Source organism: Phoenix dactylifera, chromosome 9 (assembly GCF_051530095.1).
Source record: "Phoenix dactylifera cultivar Ajwa chromosome 9, Ajwa_hap1_PhDact_Kaust_v1.1, whole genome shotgun sequence".
NCBI classification, from domain to species: domain Eukaryota; kingdom Viridiplantae; phylum Streptophyta; class Magnoliopsida; order Arecales; family Arecaceae; genus Phoenix; species Phoenix dactylifera.
In genome coordinates this window covers 23,459,908-23,478,941 of record NC_143198.1, presented here as the reverse complement: position 1 = coordinate 23,478,941, position 19,034 = coordinate 23,459,908, and the positions used below count along the sequence as shown (strand labels likewise).

General features: G+C 36.9%; 1 protein-coding gene across 1 annotated transcript; it reads left to right on the top strand.

The window, feature by feature from the left end:
- Positions 1-9,666: 9,666 nt before the first annotated feature.
- On the top strand, positions 9,667-18,135 carry PSB29 (photosystem II reaction center PSB29 protein). The gene is made up of 5 exons (XM_026807539.4): positions 9,667-10,058; positions 12,731-13,001; positions 14,793-15,009; positions 17,136-17,251; positions 17,761-18,135. The coding sequence occupies exons 1-5, from the start codon at positions 9,887-9,889 to the stop codon at positions 17,885-17,887; spliced, it is 903 nt and encodes a 300-aa protein (XP_026663340.4). The 5' UTR covers positions 9,667-9,886; the 3' UTR covers positions 17,888-18,135.
- Positions 18,136-19,034: the final 899 nt, after the last annotated feature.

Here is a 19,034-nt window from a genome sequence, read left to right as displayed (position 1 = left end):
ATCATGGTATCTTGTGCAGATTTTTTTTCTTTTTGCCCTTTTCGGTGTAGAAATTACATTGCAATCCAATGTTTCTGCACTGCTAAAAGCTTGAGAAGCTTCAGCATGATTCCTTTTCTAACTAAGGTCCAATTTGTTCACCAACCACTTGCTAGGTTCGTTTATTTGAGTAATGAGAATGAGGTAATCTGCCATAGAGTTTGAAAAGAGAGTAAGCTGTTTGTGCAAACTAGCACGAAAAGAGGCTGCTTCAGTGGCCGATCACAAGACAAGTTTTCGCCAGGTATAAATGCCATCCAGTCTTGAAAACACTTGTCAGAGATCCATCTCGAAGCATTCAATGTACATCGTTAGACCAGTTGCATGTTTGCAGCGAGTATAAACTAGGAGCCAGCTCCCCTCACTAGCAGGGCAAAGAACAGGTGTGGAAGAAGCAAACAAGCTGGAAACATTTTAGTTTAGCTTGCCCCACGAGAGCTAATGGCCTGGATGAGACAAAGACACTGATGAGTTCGATTCCGTAATGGACTCTTATCTACAAAGAATGCACTGTAGCACGGTAATGACGGTCCAATTTTGATGCAAGAAGTATACCAAACCAAAGCTGGAGAAATAACAAAATTCAGCACCATTTATCACTTTATGATATCTCGTAATCAGAAAGCATAATTACACAGTAAGCTTATTTACAATTCACACCGTCTTCTAGCTAGCCTTTTGCCCTCTTAAGAATTCGCTATACCCTCGCCACCTCTCCGGCATGCCGCCGATCCCGGCCGGCCGCCGGAGTCCCTCTTTCCCTCGTCCTCAAACCGTGAAAGAACCCACCTAGACCGGCTGAGGGAGTCTAGCTCGGGGCCCAGCAGCTTATGTACATGGCCTTGTGGAGGGAGTCGTCCGCCTGCTTCCGGCGCTCCTCCCCGCTCCCGTCGCCGATCTGGAAGCCACCGAAGCCGAACCCGGCGGCCGGCACGAGCCCGGGCGGGGCGACCCGACCCTTGCCCGCGTTCCACCTGGTGCCCCGGTCCCCGTGGATGTGGCCCTGCACCACCGCTACACTCGCCGCCATCCAAACCCAGTTCAAGTAACTCATCTCTTCCGATCTAAGATCTCCGGCGAGAATTCTCCGATTCCGGCGAGGGTGACTGCAAGCAAGAAAGCCCCCTGAATTCTCCCCTTTTACTTGTGTTTTCCGTTTCCTGATTCTTTTCTTTTTAATTTTTTGATGATCGAATGTGAGGAAGGAGAAGCGACCGAGGGGGATATATAGTGGACGTGGCAAGCGGTTTTGGATAAAAACCACTCTTTGGGGACATGGTTTCCGGTTTCCGGAGATGGCGAGTTTTGGTCTCAATGCGAGACATGGACAAGAAACACTATAGTCAAGGGATCTTATCACGACAGACCAAAATCGAGGGTTGCGAACCACGTGGCTGGTGACATTGCTATGTGAGAGGGAAGCCCAGAATTTTTAATAAAATTTATTACTTTCGTGCTATAATAACTAAAGTTTCGTTCGGTTTGCAAAAAAAAAATATCATCAAAATATTTTTTCTAAAAACTGATTTCTAAAATATAATATTTAAAAAATAATTTTAATATATTTAATTAATTATAAAAATAGTATTTTTTATGATGGTTTATTTTTAGTTGAGCATCTAGTTTGCTGAAAAATATATAAAATATCTATTATATCTTTAATAAAAAATATTATTTATGACTTTTGATGGCTTAAAGGTATAAAAAAAGATTTCAATTTTCAATCGAGTGGATACCGAGCGTGGATCGATTTGGGGATGATCACCCACTGACTTGTAAGACCCGCAGACTGGTCAGGAGCATGGTATCCTTTCAGGTAGCACATATATATCAGGAGGTAAATAGAGCGGCAGGGTAGCCCCCTATATTATTCGACACTCCGAAGAGTTTATCTAGATTTGTGCCGTTGAGTTTTCTTCTTTCTTGCATTATTTTATTTTTTTTTATTAGGCAGGTTGTACCCACGTAAATGTAGCTTGTTCATATCTCACATAGGTTTTTCTATCCCATAAAAATTCTCTTTTTTCCATCATCTTTTTTTGAAAACTTCAACTAAATAAAAGATTTTTCTTCATTTTTTCATTGACCATATTTTTCTTCTGTTTTTTTGAATTAAACGAGTCCTAAAATATTTGTGCTTTGGATGGAAGATACGTTATTATTAGGACATTCCAAGTGATATCAGTTTGGGTGGAGGGTCGCTATTGGATGCATAGCTTGAAGGGCATTTTTCTGGCAATTTGATCAAGAGAGATTCAACATCCCAAGACAGATGGACATTGAAGTGTCGAATATAAAATTTAATAGGGAAAGAAATAATGTCCAATCAAATTTACTATTAACTCAATATATTGATAAGCATTTACAAAGCGAGTATAGAATGATCAATAGTCAGTTTTCAGGATGGAAAATTGAATCTAGGCATTCATAAATATCTTGATAGGCACAAATATGAGCTCCTCTCGCTTCGCATTTATCCTCAGGGGATTATCCATGAACTAATGTGTCCCTCAAGAGCCGGCATTTCTATCAAACATTTTGCAAGCAAAGTCTACAGAACTGCCTCCAGCTTTACCAGAGAGTAAGCAAGTGAAAAGGATGGAGATGTGGAGCTCAATGATTTATTTCTATAAGAAAGTATCTGTGCAGATGTGTTATTTAACCATAGAAATATCTATCTATGAACATCACCATTCTTATACCAAAAAAAATGATGTCATGTTACTTTATATTATAGTTGAGTGGACCTTCGGCAATTCTTATTGTACACAATCCTATAATTTAAGTACACCACAAATATTGAAAGGCCAACTAAAAATATAGAAGTAATGAGTTGGCTTGATTTATTTTATAGTTGAATTGAATTATCTTAAGCTAATAAACATCACTTCGGTTTGCTGTAGACTTAGATGGTAGTAAGCATCTTACTAATATTTGTATCCATATTTATGGTCATGAAAGAAAAATGGATATGGATATAGATAGACAACTATCCAATCTATATCCAAATATTCGATTCTATTTGTAACCTTATTTTATTTTATATATCACTCATAAATGTTTAAGAAAAACTATATTAATATGCTATTAACTTATTTTAACATCCACCTAATAATATCTTTAATTTTGTAATTATAAAATTTAATTATATGACTTATATTTATATTTATATCTATATTTCTAGTATCTTATTTTTATAAATTTTTGCATCCGATTAATATCTGTATTGGTACCTATATTTGGCAAATAAAATAAATATAGATATAAATGTACTTATCTATATCCTATTCGGTTTTAGCCCTACATTTTGAATATTTTGGGAATACAAAAAAAACTGTATATATGTGAAGAAATTATTAGAGGAATTTTTTCCAGCTCAAGAAAACTTTAGCTTATATCATCCAAAATATTTAAGATACTGGTAATCACCTTTTAAAAGCGACCCAAATTTAATTTTATGATCTGCCTTTTTTTTTCATGTTTTCTTCAATTTTCGGAGGACTTGTCCTCTCAATAATTAATCCGAGTTCTCTTTTTTTGGTACATAATTAATCCGAGAATTCAAACAGGATTCTAAAATGCATCTTAGCAGGCATTTGCTCTTTTTAATCATATCATCTCGTCGATTAATGCTGAGGACGTGGGCCCCATCCATGCCCTTTTTGTCAATGGGTTTCCTTTACTTTTGGTTAGGTTGGAGAGGGCACAGTTGTCGGTCTTATCCTTTCGAGAGGCGAGTGAGTCCCTACCCTGGCCAATGGCCAATGGCCACGCAACCAGTTTCTTTATTCCTTTATTCATATTGGGTTTCTGGTAGGGTCCAGCCTGAAATCATTTTAATGAGAGATGCTCCGGGCACCATGATGATACCCTGCCGGAAAAGACACGCATCGCAAAGGACAAACGGTTAAATTATTAAAAATATTTTACATGAATAGCCTACTATTTACGCAAATATTTTTTCAAAATGTATATCCGTTGCTATATCTCTATAGAACATTGTTTCCGCACAAATATCCCTATCGTAACAATTTTTTTAACACCATTAATAAAAATTATATTTATTTTAATTAAAAATAAAATAAAATTTTAAAATTACTTTTTTATCCTTCATCGTGATCGACCGATCGTCTTATAAATATTTATTTTTACACGTTTATCCATTAAAAATATTTTAATAATTTTAATTTGAAACCATTAATTATTTAACGATATTAGATGGTATGGATAAGTATGCAAAAATAAGGATAAAAAAAGAGTAAAATAGCAAAATAAGTATTTTATAAGAATATGCACGCAAATATTAATTTTGAAAGAATATTAATACAAAATTCGATATTTAGAAGGATATTTATGTAAAAAAAATTAATTATTAATTGGATCAGAGGTCGTAATCATATTAGTTATTACTCTCCACTTAATAATCGGTGTTTTTTGAATTATTTCTTTTACAGATAAAAGTGGTGGCCCCGTCAATTTTTCTTATATGCACGGTTAAATTATAACAAATGTATTCTCCTGTAAAAAATAAAATATATGCACTTTAGCTCAGAAAAAAATAGTTAAAAAATCAAAATTCCTAACTATAGTGTATCCATTTTGGATATGGAATTAGATATAGTTGGATTACATCCGTTTCATTTCAGTTCTAAAACTCTGAAAGTGATGGCCTTGTTTGCTCAAGCAGAGTATATTGATTGAGGAGGTGATACAGGGCTTTAAATGGGTACGGTGGCTAATCATTTTGTTTTTATTAGAAAAACGACGAGCAGAAAAGACCATAGATTTCTTAGAAACGGGGGATGCTGGAGAGGCGGTAAGGCTCGGATTATTCTGTTTGTGGTATCATTCGTAATCCCGTGACATGCCTTTCATAAGTAGAAAGGAAGCGCAAATGGGCTTGCGGCCCTCGTCTTGTCCTTTCCAATGATTGCCTTCCCACGATAACAGGCTCGGTTCCTTTGAGTACCCTTCGCATCCCTAATATGATACAGAATTAGGCCCACTAAAACCTCCAACTTGTTGGAGAATCGAAGATCTAGTGCAAATTTTTAGGGAGGCGTAAGTAACCATTGGAAGATGAAATCGAAGAAGAGTAAAGAAATTTATATAGTTTGATTACAGATCTATAGTCTTGCATTCTTGGAAGAGGTCAGTAATGGACTTCAGACTTGGATCCGTCGGCTCAATTCCTTCACATCCACCATTCACCTCACAAAAAATTCCTAATAATCTTTTTCTCCAGATTTATCGAACTGAATCATAGAGTAGGATTAATTAAAAATTTCAAGACATAGTTAGCAGTAATATATTAACATTATTTTGGTATTAGAACTTTAAGTTAAATCGAACTCATTTACTAATAATTTTAGTATTAGTTTTACCCTTTTTTTTTTGCTTAATATGACTTTTAAGTTTGAATTTTATGGTTAGGCATGGTATTTTGGATTAACTTTGGTCTCATTCCTTAACGGGATTATGTCCATGTCTACTCTATGGGTGTAGATCTAATTACATTAAGCTACGCATAAATATCATAAAATATAAATCTAATTATGGATGTGGCAGTGGTTGGCCGCATTATCCGAAAAAGGAAGATATGGTTGAAGATTCCAAGAGACAGACAGGCCAAATATCTCTTCTTTAATCTTTATGTAGATGATTTGACTTCGCTGGGCCCAAGCTGATCTACTTGAGCAGGCCTCGTACTTTAACATTTACGACTTAGATGATATTATCTTTTTTTTTAAATTATTGTTTTTGTTTGGAATATATTGTTTAACTACTTCGAAGATGATCATCAGGAGATGTGGGGAATTGAATAGGATATCAGTAGATTAGCAAGAAAGATCCCCAGAATCTTGCCAATGAACTTTCTCCACAGTCTTTAATGGTGATGACTTTTAATATTAAGTTTATATGTAACACTTATGCTTGTCACTAAGAACCCAAGATTAATTTAATACTGATGGTGGTTATATTACGTATAATTAACTTGTTCTTTATTTAAATTCAATCATTGTTCATTATTAAGAAGAGATGTAATGTGGGTTATGTAACAAGAAAAACATGTGAGCCTAGGATTGTGGCAACACACTCGTTTGGATTATCATTTACCATCTCCACTGGAACGAGGATCGATCTTTCAAAAGCATTGCATCAACAACATGACCTCCTTTGTGATGCTGAACAAAACTTCATGATAAAACACAATATTTATCATTAGCTTTTGATGTAGCAATAGATGATCCAGCTAATGTGGTGTAATCAACTTCGCCCAGCTCATGATCTCTGTGGCAACCCAGACGCACTCAAAGATTCTCCAAGATATTTTGACCGAGACCTTCTAGTTGACCTGAAAGATAGAACAAGCAAATTAGAAACAACCGACCTCTAAAGTTGAAGCCTCTCAGCTTAGCTTAACGAACGGTTAGCTCAGCAACCAACTCCAGCCGACCAGAACCTTATTATAGTAGAGGCAGGTTGACCCCTCTGCCCGAATATACACGAGGTTCCAATAATTCCATCACGTGCCAGGTGGTTACGGCACGTCCATGGATTATTATATTATGTCAACAGGCTGTTACAGCACGACCCTGAGTTTGTTAGGATACAATTCACAAGAGATTCGGGATCCCAGCTATAAATAAACTTGGAGATCCTTCATAAATGGTATGTGCCTAATACCCAATACCTTACTACTGAATCACTTAATACTGTCATTCTTCTTCTTCTTTCTTACTTCCCACCAAAGAAATCTCTCCAACTTAAGCTTTGAAGGGCCCAATCGGAGCCAATTCAGCGAGCTCTCTGATATTCTCTTAGTGTCTTGTACGTCTATAGAAGTAGTCCACGTCATCGTTCCGTGATCGGCACCAACAAGTCTCATATAAAAATATCCCAAAATTGACCATATTGAGCAATTCATCTCAGGTGCAAATCTTTTTTTTTTTTTTTTTGGATGAAGGAGGCAAAGCCACCCGACCTTTATTAGAAAAATAGAGTTTACAGAAACTATTTATAAATAATTTGCAAGAAAAAAAATATAATAAAAAAACTTTTATAAAAGTCAGTGGTCTGTAAGTAGATCTATTAAACTATTCAACAAGCTTAACAATCTCATAAGTATTTTGAAAGATCTCTATATCTTCAATATACAATTATATAAGCTTTGCATCCTGATAAGTGATATGAGTCCATCTTTTTTCTAAAAGATAGGTCAACGCCTCTCAACATACGATGCCAATACTGCGAGATTATTTCCAAGTTTAAAATGAGGGTTAAGCAATTTCTATGAACACAAATGCTTCTAGCTGAAGAAAATTAATAAGATTTCCTACAAAACACAATAGATAGAACTTAATGTAACGACCCAGGATCTCATCCAAAATGGCTAGCCGAAAGTTACTATTTGGGTTCCTTGATCCTGTATAAATACCCAAGATCTATCCAGCGAATAACCGATGTGGGACTAAACACACGCCCGCACGGGTCCTCACATACTCCCCCCGTTCAAGCCCTGACGTCCTCGTCAGGCTAAGGGTTCAAATCCATTCAAATCTAATCACAAACACCATCGGCTCATGGTTAGCCCCAATGGATCCGTGCTGCAGTGTCCCTAGTCCACATAGATTATGGGCCGGGTCCGCTCTGATACCATTTATAACAACCCAGAACCTCACCCAAAATGGCTAGCCGGAAGTTACTATTTGGATTCCTTGATCCTGTATAAATACCCAAGATCTTTGTAACAACCTAGGATCTCACCCAAAATGGCTAGCCGGAAGTTACTATTTGGATTTCTTGATCCTGTATAAATACCCAAGATCTATCCAGCGAATAACCGATGTGGGACTAAACACACGCCCGCACGGGTCCTCACACTTAATTTCTTTAAAAAATTCGACCATTTCGCTCTTTCTATCCCGGGTGCAAATCTTAAGTGAAACATACGGCACAATCAGTGGAATAAAATCATCTAGGGATCACAGGTGACAAACTCAGCTAGATAGTCGGCAAATAATATCCAGTGTGGACCCATGAACCGGACCTTATTTTGGCATAAAGCACGCGGTGCCCATGGATTCCCAGCTACAACATCATGCTGTCGTTGGAAGCGTTGTCTGATGTGCTTGTAAAGGTAATCTACGAACGTTCACATCGCTTCAAAATAATTGAACCATTTTATAAGCGGTGGCACCTTGGGGTCTGTCTACCGTGGCTTTGTTTAGCAAGGACAGCCTCAAAGCCATAGAATAAAGGATGAACTTCAACTAGCTTGCTTGCAGGCTGCAAACCAATTGCCGCCAGCCAAGTTGATCACCGCAGGACGATTCTGTACTCCTGACATATGAAATATGCTAAAATTCTCCACCGTCCCTAGGCGAGCTCACTAGAGTGATGATATATGAGAAAGCTATTCAGGGGAACTGCATCTGTCCGTTTGTGTAATACTTCTCTAAAGGGCTGTTCTAGTGTACATGACTCTCACCACAGCAGGATATCTTAGAAGGGTCGGATATATACAGTCCTATATCATAGTGAAGCAATTTTATTATTGTATGTATAGCACCCTAACTTTCCTTAGGTGCTCTGTTTGTGAACCATGATTTATTCCTCATAATTTTTCTCAAGTGAAACAACAGTAGACCACCATCGAATTATTGTTGAATGAAAAACAAGCCACTGTTGTCTAATGGTGTGTTGGAATAGATCCAATGGAACATTGCGAATTGCATGACAGCCGCACGTTCTTGATTCATGCGAGTCATTGCATACTCACTATGGTGGTGTCATGTTTGCATCAGCAAGAGTTAGTCAAAGAAATCTCGGTGGAGCATATCAAAGAAAATAGATACTTCGGGCACTTGGTGCATGGATATAGACTAGTTGGAGTGAGCTACATGAATCTTTTTTCTCCATCTTCTCTATTTAGGACCATACTTTATGAAAGATTTAGTGATATTAGATCTTTCCTTACTATTTCATCTGATGTGATTTTTGGTTTACCTTTATTACTCTTTTCTTTTACCTGCATCAAATCATTCCTTCATAATACATATCCAAGTTATGAAGGTCGTCTTTCTCTCAATTTGTCTTTAATTAATACTTTCTTTTTTTTTCTTTCTATAAATGACTTCATTTCAGCTATACTCATTTTGTGTATATGTTGTTTTCTAGCTATCCAACATTTAGCACCATAAAGTTTAGCTAATTGTATGGCTGCTCTGTAAAAGTTTTTCTTCAGCTGAGCAGAGAAAGTTTATCAATCCTGATTTGGCAAATTTATAATCGACCGGATTTCATAAATGGAAATAAATTTTGTTAGTTGCACCAATCTTCCTCCAAAAAACTCTCGCGTATAAAAAGACAACCCCATGCATTATTCTGATTCAAAACAATGATTTTGGCCAGTGGGTTGGCTCATTGACATCTCTTATTTGCAATAGCAAATCATGGCAATTGCCTGGGAGCTAGATCACATCACGAGAAATCAGTAACCAGAGAAAAGAAGAGGAAAAGCATGAGATGAGAAGAAGAGCAGAGACAAAAAGGGAAGAATTGGTAAGAGACCTTAATATTCCAATGTTGAAGTATATATGATATATCAAGTTTTTCTGGTCCACCGCCCTCGCCAACCGCCACAAAAATTCACCGCAGGAGAAAAAAGAAGAAAAAAAAAAGGGCATGGTGCCCGTGAGGCGAGAGGAGATTGGGTACGTGTCCACAAACTACTGGCTGGATCACTTCTCGGTACACCGGAAAAGATCTCACTACTGCGGATTTCCGCGGGGTTCCTCCTTCCCGTTACCCGCGAAGACGACGAGGCATAGAAGCCCTAGACCTAATGGCAGCCATCTCTTCCGTCTCCTTCGCCTCGCTGCGGCAAGCCTCTTCGGGGAGGAGACCGACGCCCTCCGCCTCTGGATCCTTCGCCACTCCGGCTTTCAGAGGCCCTCGACTCACACCCCCTAAGCTGCGCTCTCGAATGGTGGTCCGGTGCGTCGCGGCCACAAGCGGTGAACTTTCCTACTTTATTCGCAGAATTTTGTGGTTTATTTGAGGATTTCGTGCGTGATAGCAGCGGTTGGGGTTTTTCCATTGATTCTTATGGGTTATTGATACCGTAAAGTTGAAGTTTTAATCTGGATCTTTCTGAAATCCATTTTCCTTCGCATTTAGGGTGTATGTTTAGCTGAAATATTTATCTTTAGATGCCAATTTTTTTGCTTCGAAATTTTCTTCCGTTAATCGTTTCAGTATTTGGGTCTGTAAATCTCGTTTCGCTAATTGGTATTTTGACATTTTGGGATAAAGTTCGTTTCTTGTTCAAAAGATCAAGGGTTCTGGGCAAGTTATTGGCCTCTTCGACCGAATAAATAAGGTAGTAAAGAAATAATTGAGTAAAAGAGAAGATCCTTTTTAGAATCTAGCCGAGCTGAATCTTCGTAAACTTCTATCCAGTTATAGAACAGTATACATATACTCTCACGGTTCAAGAATGGTAGCAAATTCACGGCTGCTTAAAGCGATTGGAATTTCTGACAATAATATTGACACATTGGCATTGCATGTAAGCTGCAAGTTGAAAAGTGTATTGGGGAGTACGTAGGTAAACTGTGCACTTCTCACATTGTAGAGGTACACGCCTCTGCTCAACTCAGGCTGTGCCCAGCCGTGGTGGCAAACTGAATGTATTGGAATCCACTGCTTGCTAGGACTGAGTTGCACATGAATTTGAACCTGTGCCCAAGATGAGCTGAAGAGCTCCAGCTTGGTAAACTTGTGCTTAGGTATTGAATTGTTGCTGCTTGTTTACTGAGCTGCACTTGCGTATACATGCCTGTGCAGTCCACATTGAGTTGTTGAGAAGCTCATGAAAAACTTGTTCAATTGTAAAATTCAGTCCACTACAGAAGTACAGAATGGTCAGGTGCAGAGTTAGAATGGAAAATTAGGATGCCTGCTTGTATCACAATGTATTGGCAAATATAAGTGCATAATATCGCTTTGATACACAATCATATGAGCCATACAGATGGTACAGAGCAAATATGATGGAATACAAATAGGCACTTCAACTTTTTGCGAAACGTAACTGCAATCTTTATAGAATATGTGGTCTCCTTTTCTTTTACTCGGTAGCAACGTGTTATAGACTTTTACCATTGCTTTCTAGTGGCCCAAAGCATCTGACACTTCAACCTTTGAAAACTTGACATTAGAACACCCCCATACATCTTTTCCTTTTTTTTCTTTGAGTGCAAATTATGCTTCCATACGGTTGATACATGTAAAAATTAAAAATATATAATTATTAGCATACTCTGCCGGTAGACTAAGTTGAGTTGGGCATGAGTTGACACTTTGAGTAATTTTTTTTTTCTTGTTAAAATAATTGGATATACAGCATGCATTAGAGTATGCTTTGACAAGACACTGGATAAGGGTGTTCCAAAGTGCCAACACTTATTGGCTAATTTTAGTATGACCATCCAATTTCCCGAGCAGTATTATGCTATTGCATATAATGTCCAAGTGCAAGAAAGTGTCAGAACTCTAAAATCTGAAAACTGAAGTATCCAAGTCAGATTGTGTATATGCTGATTTTTCTAGACCATATCAGCAGATAACAAAGCCCCCTCTTTATAATCTTCTCCCTTCCATGTTCTTGTACTCATCTTCTTAAATTGTGATTGGTGTGGCTTTAGAGTTGAGCTTGGTGATGCACATAGTGATATTGAGAGTCTCTACTATCCAGCATACGCAAAAGTCAAAACTTTATGGAATGTGCAGTCATTTAATCGAAAATCAGCCTAGCGTGGTGTATCACTCTAGACTCCTCTTCGTACTGACATAAGACAAGTTCAGACTCTCCTTGCAGCTGGTGAATGAACTATGTTCTTGTGCACATATCTCATAGCTTGAAATAAATAACTCAGTGGCCTCTTTAAAATTTATGTTCAGGAGTTAGTTGGAAACCATGCATATAATTGTGTCCTAATATACTCTATATAACAACCTAAAGGTTGTAGATGATGGTTTTGGGTTTCTCTCTGTAGCGATGCTGGATGCAAGATCAACCTGTAACTGATGTGCTAAGGGAATTGTTTAGTGTCTTAAAGAGGTATAGTGCTAGTGCTATTCTTTGTATGTACTCCGCAAAATTATGGTTTACTCTTTATTTGCCTATTATCTACCTAAATTGAGTACTTAATATTATTTTGTGCAACCCATATATCCAACTTCTTCTATTCGCTCTTTTCTAAGAATTCTTTTACTCAGCATTTTTTGTTATATAATAAAATCTCATCTTTGAAGTGCTTGATGAAGCATAATGAAGTGAAAACTGTTCTTAGAAGCTAAATTGTGCCCCAACCACTTGGCTTGTGTGCCTTTTCTTCTGTTGTTCTAGAATTGTATAGAACTATAAGCAACAATATTCCTTTCTTACTTGTTAGTCCTTACTTCCACATATTCACCTTTTCTTATCCTCGTCAATATCTGAAGTTCTGTAAAAGAGTTGGGTTCCTAAAATATAGTTGAGTCATGGATTGTGCAATAAAACAGCTCCTGATAATGAACAAAAAAATGTTATTTAAAAGATTCTTTAACGTACTTTTTAACTCTTGGTCTGTTCTTAGGCAGCTGATTGGATTTTCATTGTCTGAGTTTTCCTTTTTATTTCCAGATGTGCCACCCACTGTATCAGAAACAAAGTTGAATTTTCTCAAGTCATACAAGCAACCTATTCCGAGCATATACAATTCTGTATTGCAAGAACTCATTGTGCAGCAACATCTGATGAGGTACAAAAGATCTTATCAGTATGATGCTGTCTTTGCAGTTGGTTTTGTCACTGTATTTGAGCAGCTGATGGAAGGATATCCTAGCAATGATGATCGAGATGCCATCTTCAGAGCATATATCCAGGCCTTAAAGGAGGATCCTGAACAGTACAGGTAAATCTTCATAGGCTCCTGAAAGCTCATTTATACTCTAGCTATGCAATTCTATGTCTTTCACTAGAGTAAGAACTACAAATAAATCAGGGTATATTCATCATAATGTAATTCAATGAACTTTGTGCAATAATGTAATTTTGCTTTAATTTTTCTGGAGTTATTACCAATAAATAGATGCTGAATCAGTTATTTTGTTGATGAGTACTGGGGTTATTGCCCCCTTTTTTTTTAAATTGAAAAAGTACTAGGTGTGATTTGCTAAGTTCGTGGTCAGATTGTTAATCCAATCACATTTTTCTTATGGCTTAGTCACAAGATGACTTGTTGACCAATGTACCAGATTGATTTGGTCAAAGCTTCAAAGCATGATAATAGGTGAACTGGTAACTAGATAATGCCGTATAAGTTGTATTGTCACATGTATATGAGTTAAATGCAAGGCATACATAAAATTTGGAAAGAAAGTTTATCTCATCCTTTTTTTTCTTTTTTTTAAGTCTCTGTTATTACAATGGGAAGTCTAAGGATGTAACCACCCCTGAGTTTGAGCCCCAACTCTTTTCCACATGTTTGGGACTCCACAATGGGGCCACTTAGGAGATGGTAAGGCCTCTTGTCACAAGTATCTGTTTCTCACTCTGGCATTATGTTCCAATCATTCTTCTGCCACCAGTCACATGCATTATGCATGTTGCTTTCTAGTTTTTAACTAGTACTAGGATAACAGACTCCAAATAAATGGGACCAGGCTTGAACAACATCGTGGATCACAGTGAGCATATTGTATGTTAGTAAATGATCATAAAAATAGGCATGTTTAGTTCTGAAATTTTTTCCTTTTTTTTTTGTCAAAGCTTTCTATTATCATATAATTTCTCATGAAAAATTTTAAGGTTACCACTAAAATTATTTTTTAATGATATGCTTGCCCATAGTTTTTAGCCGGGGTTTTGGTATGAAGCTAGCAACACTGAAATCACTGGTCTGATCCTATCTTGCCCTTCAATACAGTGGACAACCAATAAGTTGATGACTGGTAAACTAGGGTGTTCATTTATATAATTTGCAAATTGATGATCGCCCCATGCGATGTTTGTTTGTTTTCAAGACTTGAGTTGCATGACCTTTGTTCTCTGCATAAGCAATGGTCCTACCATATGAATATTTTTGTCTTTGTAATTTGAATATGCTTGCCCATAGTTTTTTGGCCAGGGTTTTGACTTGAAGCTGATAACACTGAAATCACTGGTCTGATTCTATTTGGTCCTTCAGTTATAGCAGACAACTGATAAGTAGATGACAGGCGTTTGCATAGTTCGCAAATTGATGATCACATGTGATATTCTTTTGGTTTCAGCACTTGGGTTGCATGACCTTGCTCTCTACCAAAGCAATGGGCCTACCATCTGAATCGTAATGTTTTAAATTAGCAAATGGATTGGTGGTTTCTGGCATTTTTTGTTGCTACAGTTTATCTTTAGGAGGTAGGTAGTGTAAAGAATAATCTGTTAAATTTTGAAATTTGATTTTCAACCAATTCACTTATGGAATTGTTTTAGGCGCTTTTGATGAGTGTATGTTTCATTTCTGCCATTAACCATCTCTATTAGGCTACAAGATCTTTAGATAATCCACAAGTACTGTCAGGTTAATCTTTGTTACTTTATTTCTCCTAGACAAGTAGACAGTATTGGTAATTGTGATGTTCAATATGCTTTAAGTCTTCAACTATAGCCTCCATTCTTTCAAGATCCTATAGTTTAATCTTGTCGTGCTTGTCCATTGCAGATGTGATGCACAAAAGCTGGAAGAATGGGCTCGTGCTCAAAATGCTAATTCATTAGCAGATTTTTCTTCGAGAGAAGGAGAGGTTGAAGATATTTTGAAAAATATTTCTGAACGGGCTCAGGGTAAGGGAAATTTCAGCTATAGTCGATTCTTTGCAATTGGACTATTTCGTCTGCTTGAGCAGGCAAATGCAACAGAACCAACGATCTTAGAAAAGGTTGTCCTTTCTTCATGTTTGCTGACATTTACCCACACTTTGTCTTCTGTATTTCGTTGTACTCATTTTAGTACTAAATTGTTATACTAGAGATAGCTGTTGCTTATGAATTGGGCTGTCTTATAACTGATATTTTAGCTAGCATTAATTTATTTATTCTTGGTCAAGCAACTATGGAATTGTCTCTACTAGATTTTCTGTTCGTCTCTGTTCTTTACATTGTCTTTATTTCGTTATTATGTAAATTTTAGGACATATTTCAGTATAACATGACATGCCAATGGATGAGCTAATGCAATAAGCAAATCTACCAAAGGATGAATTATCTATAAGTATATATAAAGAACTAATCAAGAATTAGTAAAATTGGTAGGTAGTAACCAAAGAGTTGGAGCACCAATAACTGGAGATTCTAATATACCCACTCGACATGCTTAGTACCTATATCTGTCTGAGAGTATAGTCCAAACCTGATTTCTGTCTCCTGCAGAGGCCTAGTCAGGTGCTTACGTACTGACTAGCTAGCTGGCCAGATTGATTGTCCACCTAAATGGTTCGCCTCTATGTGGCATTGTCAAAGGACCTCTTCAGTCTTGGTGGCCCAGTCAGCAGCTTTTTAAATAATGGGTTCAAGTAATTTAATGAACAAGCTAACGTTACATGTTTATATTTCTCACATTGAAAAAGAAATATAGGCCTTAAATTCTTTATGGGGATAACTAAGATAACAAGAGCATATTTTAGGCAATGTAAATGTATTGCAAGTACTGTAGGATAATTACATATTGACAGTACCATGAAAAGTTAATGTGTTGCCTTTATCTTTTGTGAAATTCAGAGTGACTTTGCGATTACCATTTCCAATTTGTAGACTGATTCTTAAATCCTCTAAATAAAAATAGAAAAAAACTAAGGGCATGAATCCCAGGTAATCTAGAAAAAAATGGTGAGCATAGGTTTAAAATGGGAATCAGTATCTTCTATGAGTATATTGCTTCAGTGTGCATCTGCAAGAGTTGATGCACATGGATATTGGCCAGCATAATCTATAGAATGGTGCATATCCCTGCACCATTAGAACCTGTTGACACAGTGCTGGCATATTTGTTGGTCATGATGTGCACTTTGAGCCTTGGATTAGTGTTATCAGATCACTTGGGTAACTTTGTGTGGGACCCTGATGCTTGCTCTTCGAGGCATTTCCGTGAATCCTTGTACTCTGATAAAGGGTTGTGTGAATTACCCATTTCACCCGAAAAAAAGTAAAGCCTTGGATTATTGTTAGGAAATTTGGTGTTCTTGTTTACACTCAATATTTAGAGCTTATGCTGACTGCACAATGTTGCCAAGCTAAGAGAGTACCCCAAAATGTTATGAAGAAACTTTATTATAACATGGCTTTTTTTGATGTGTACTTTCTTTTGTGTCCAAGACATGTCTTGTTACAGGAAAAATGTTAGAAGTTGAAACAGAAGTAGCACATGTGCAAGCCTAGAGGATAATGAACCAATTTTTTTGAACATATCTATATTGAATAATCAGATAGGTAGATGTTGGATTAATATTCAAAAAATGCTAGAATTTAGTTTTACATTTTTCCCCTGAGCTTCACTCTGGCATTTTTAGGAAGCACATTATATGCTTACTACTATCCAAATAAACTCTATTGGGAGACTCAAGTCACTTCTATTCATCATTTCTTTAACACTTGGTTTGGTCAGTGGATCTCTAGGTAGATACACCACTTATTAACCTCCATGAATTCTAGTTGAAATATTCTATTTTTGCTTCCTTAAAAAATAAAAAATCATTCATACATTGACCTATAAGCTTCTGCTTGGAAATTACTTATTTTGTAAGGAAATGCTTATTTCAATGTATCATTTTCAACTCAACCGTGATTAGTCAATTTTCTGCATTCAATTTTATGTAATTTAGATCATTATTTAAGGTTCCATTCTCATTTGAAAAATATGGATTCAGATCATTTGGTCTAACTAGTTGGTATTTATGTTTGTCCAAATGGTGGAAAAAAAAGAAGCTGAGTATAAGGTCCATTGGTTCATGAAAATCCAGTTTCTCCCAGCTTGTGGGTTCATGCTGACTCAGTTATTTCTGTTTGACAGCTTTGTGCTGCCTTAAACATAGACAAACAAAGTGTGGATAGGGACCTCACTGTATACCGCAATCTTCTTTCAAAATTTGTCCAGGCCAAGGATCTTCTGAAGGAGTATGTTGATAGGTAATTTTTTTATCCTGAAAGAAAATCTTGCAACTCGTTTTACTCTGTTCTCATAATGCCACGCAAATTAGATGAATATACATATAATAATTCACAGCACGACAAGTGTGTTCTATTGTACTAATGCATGCACCGCAAAGTTTTTTTGTTTCCTTTCTTGCATAATAGTTGCTTCAGTGGGATAAAAGAAAGATTTAGAAGTCAGAGAAAGATAACTGGCTATTAGTTTGTTTTGCAATGGATGCTATAATTGCTATGGTTTTTTCGTTTTGAATGTCAAGAGTGCAATAGTTGGATACCTAAGTCCAATGTGCCTCTTGCAAATTATGTTCATGCGGTTTATTGAAGTTTGATGCATTTCCCCCTAGGTTTATCGGATGGTGATTGGGAAACCTATTTTTAACTCAATTGGTAGTCTGAGTTAACTATTAAAGCTGTGGCTTAATTTTATGAAAGCTTATTTACTTCTGAGGTAGCTAATGTTTTCTTTATATATATTAATTCTGCAGAGAAAAGAAGAAAAGAGAGGAGAGAGTAGAATCTCAGAAGGCTAATGAGGCTACCACTAAATGCGTGGGGGGTTTTCATTGTGCAAGGCATCAGCAAGTCAATGTTTTGACCTGTTCGAAAGCTTGATGAAACTTCAGCTTGCTTTTCCTTTTATCTTCACTGGAGCAAGGTGGAAACTTCAAGCAACTTTGAGCCATATATGAAGATATGTTTCAATTTAATGTTTATTATTTCAGAGTTTGAGGATCCAAATGTATCATAGTTATTCAGTTGCACCAATTTTTATACTTTTGTTTCATATACGTATGTGTCATCATAATGCTGGCTTTATTATTTGCAACATGCAAAGGGCATGTGGATCGATGTTCTCCAAAGTCATGCACGTTTTTTTCTTTTATTTTGCTACATTGACAGCTTCATATTCGTTTTATTGTGCTCTCAGTTCTAGGATCTTAGAAGGACTCGTACGTGAAAGTTGCAGGGAATGTGGCATGGAAAAGATTAATGGAGGTTTTTGCAGCCACTCTGGACATTGTCAATAATGGATAGTTTTTATGAAGAATATAAAACTCGAGTAGTTTGATCACCTTTGCTGCTCTTTGGACATTGTGGTGGTTAAAAGCAATTCTGATGGCAAATCAACTGCTTAGCTTCAGTCTCGATTCATGGACGACACCTCCCAAGAAGTCAGCAGTATCCAAATGATGCTTAAGAAACTGCGATGATGCCTGCTTGTAAGATCGGGATGAAGTTGAGCACAGAGAGCTTTGTCCTCCCACAACCGGTCGGCTAAACTGGTGCTATCGGATGGCTCCCTCGTACGGTGTAGGGGAGCTTTAAGCTCCCAAATCAATTTTTAGACAAGGGTTTAAGACTTTAAGTGCTGTCTTTGGTACGCAAGATAGCAGATTTGTCCTCCATATCCTGCTAAGCATCATTTGAGGGCCATGGAATAGACTTATCTGGTTAGAAGGATAAGTCCCGGGTTATTCGGGGCAAAATTATTTCATCATTTGGACTTACTAGTTTTGTTCCACAACATGGGGAAGTTATCCTATCTGATTACTGTTTTGCTCCTATCTTCTCTCTAAGCACATAAAAAATACAAGGATAATTTCATCAATAAAGAATAAAAATTACCATACAATTATCTTTTTATCCCTATCCCCTCTTTAAGCGCACAAAAAAAAGTAATAACAATTTTATCCTTATGATGAAAAAAATCAAAATGCTATTTCCATGCACTTACCCTTTCAACCAAATGCACATGAAT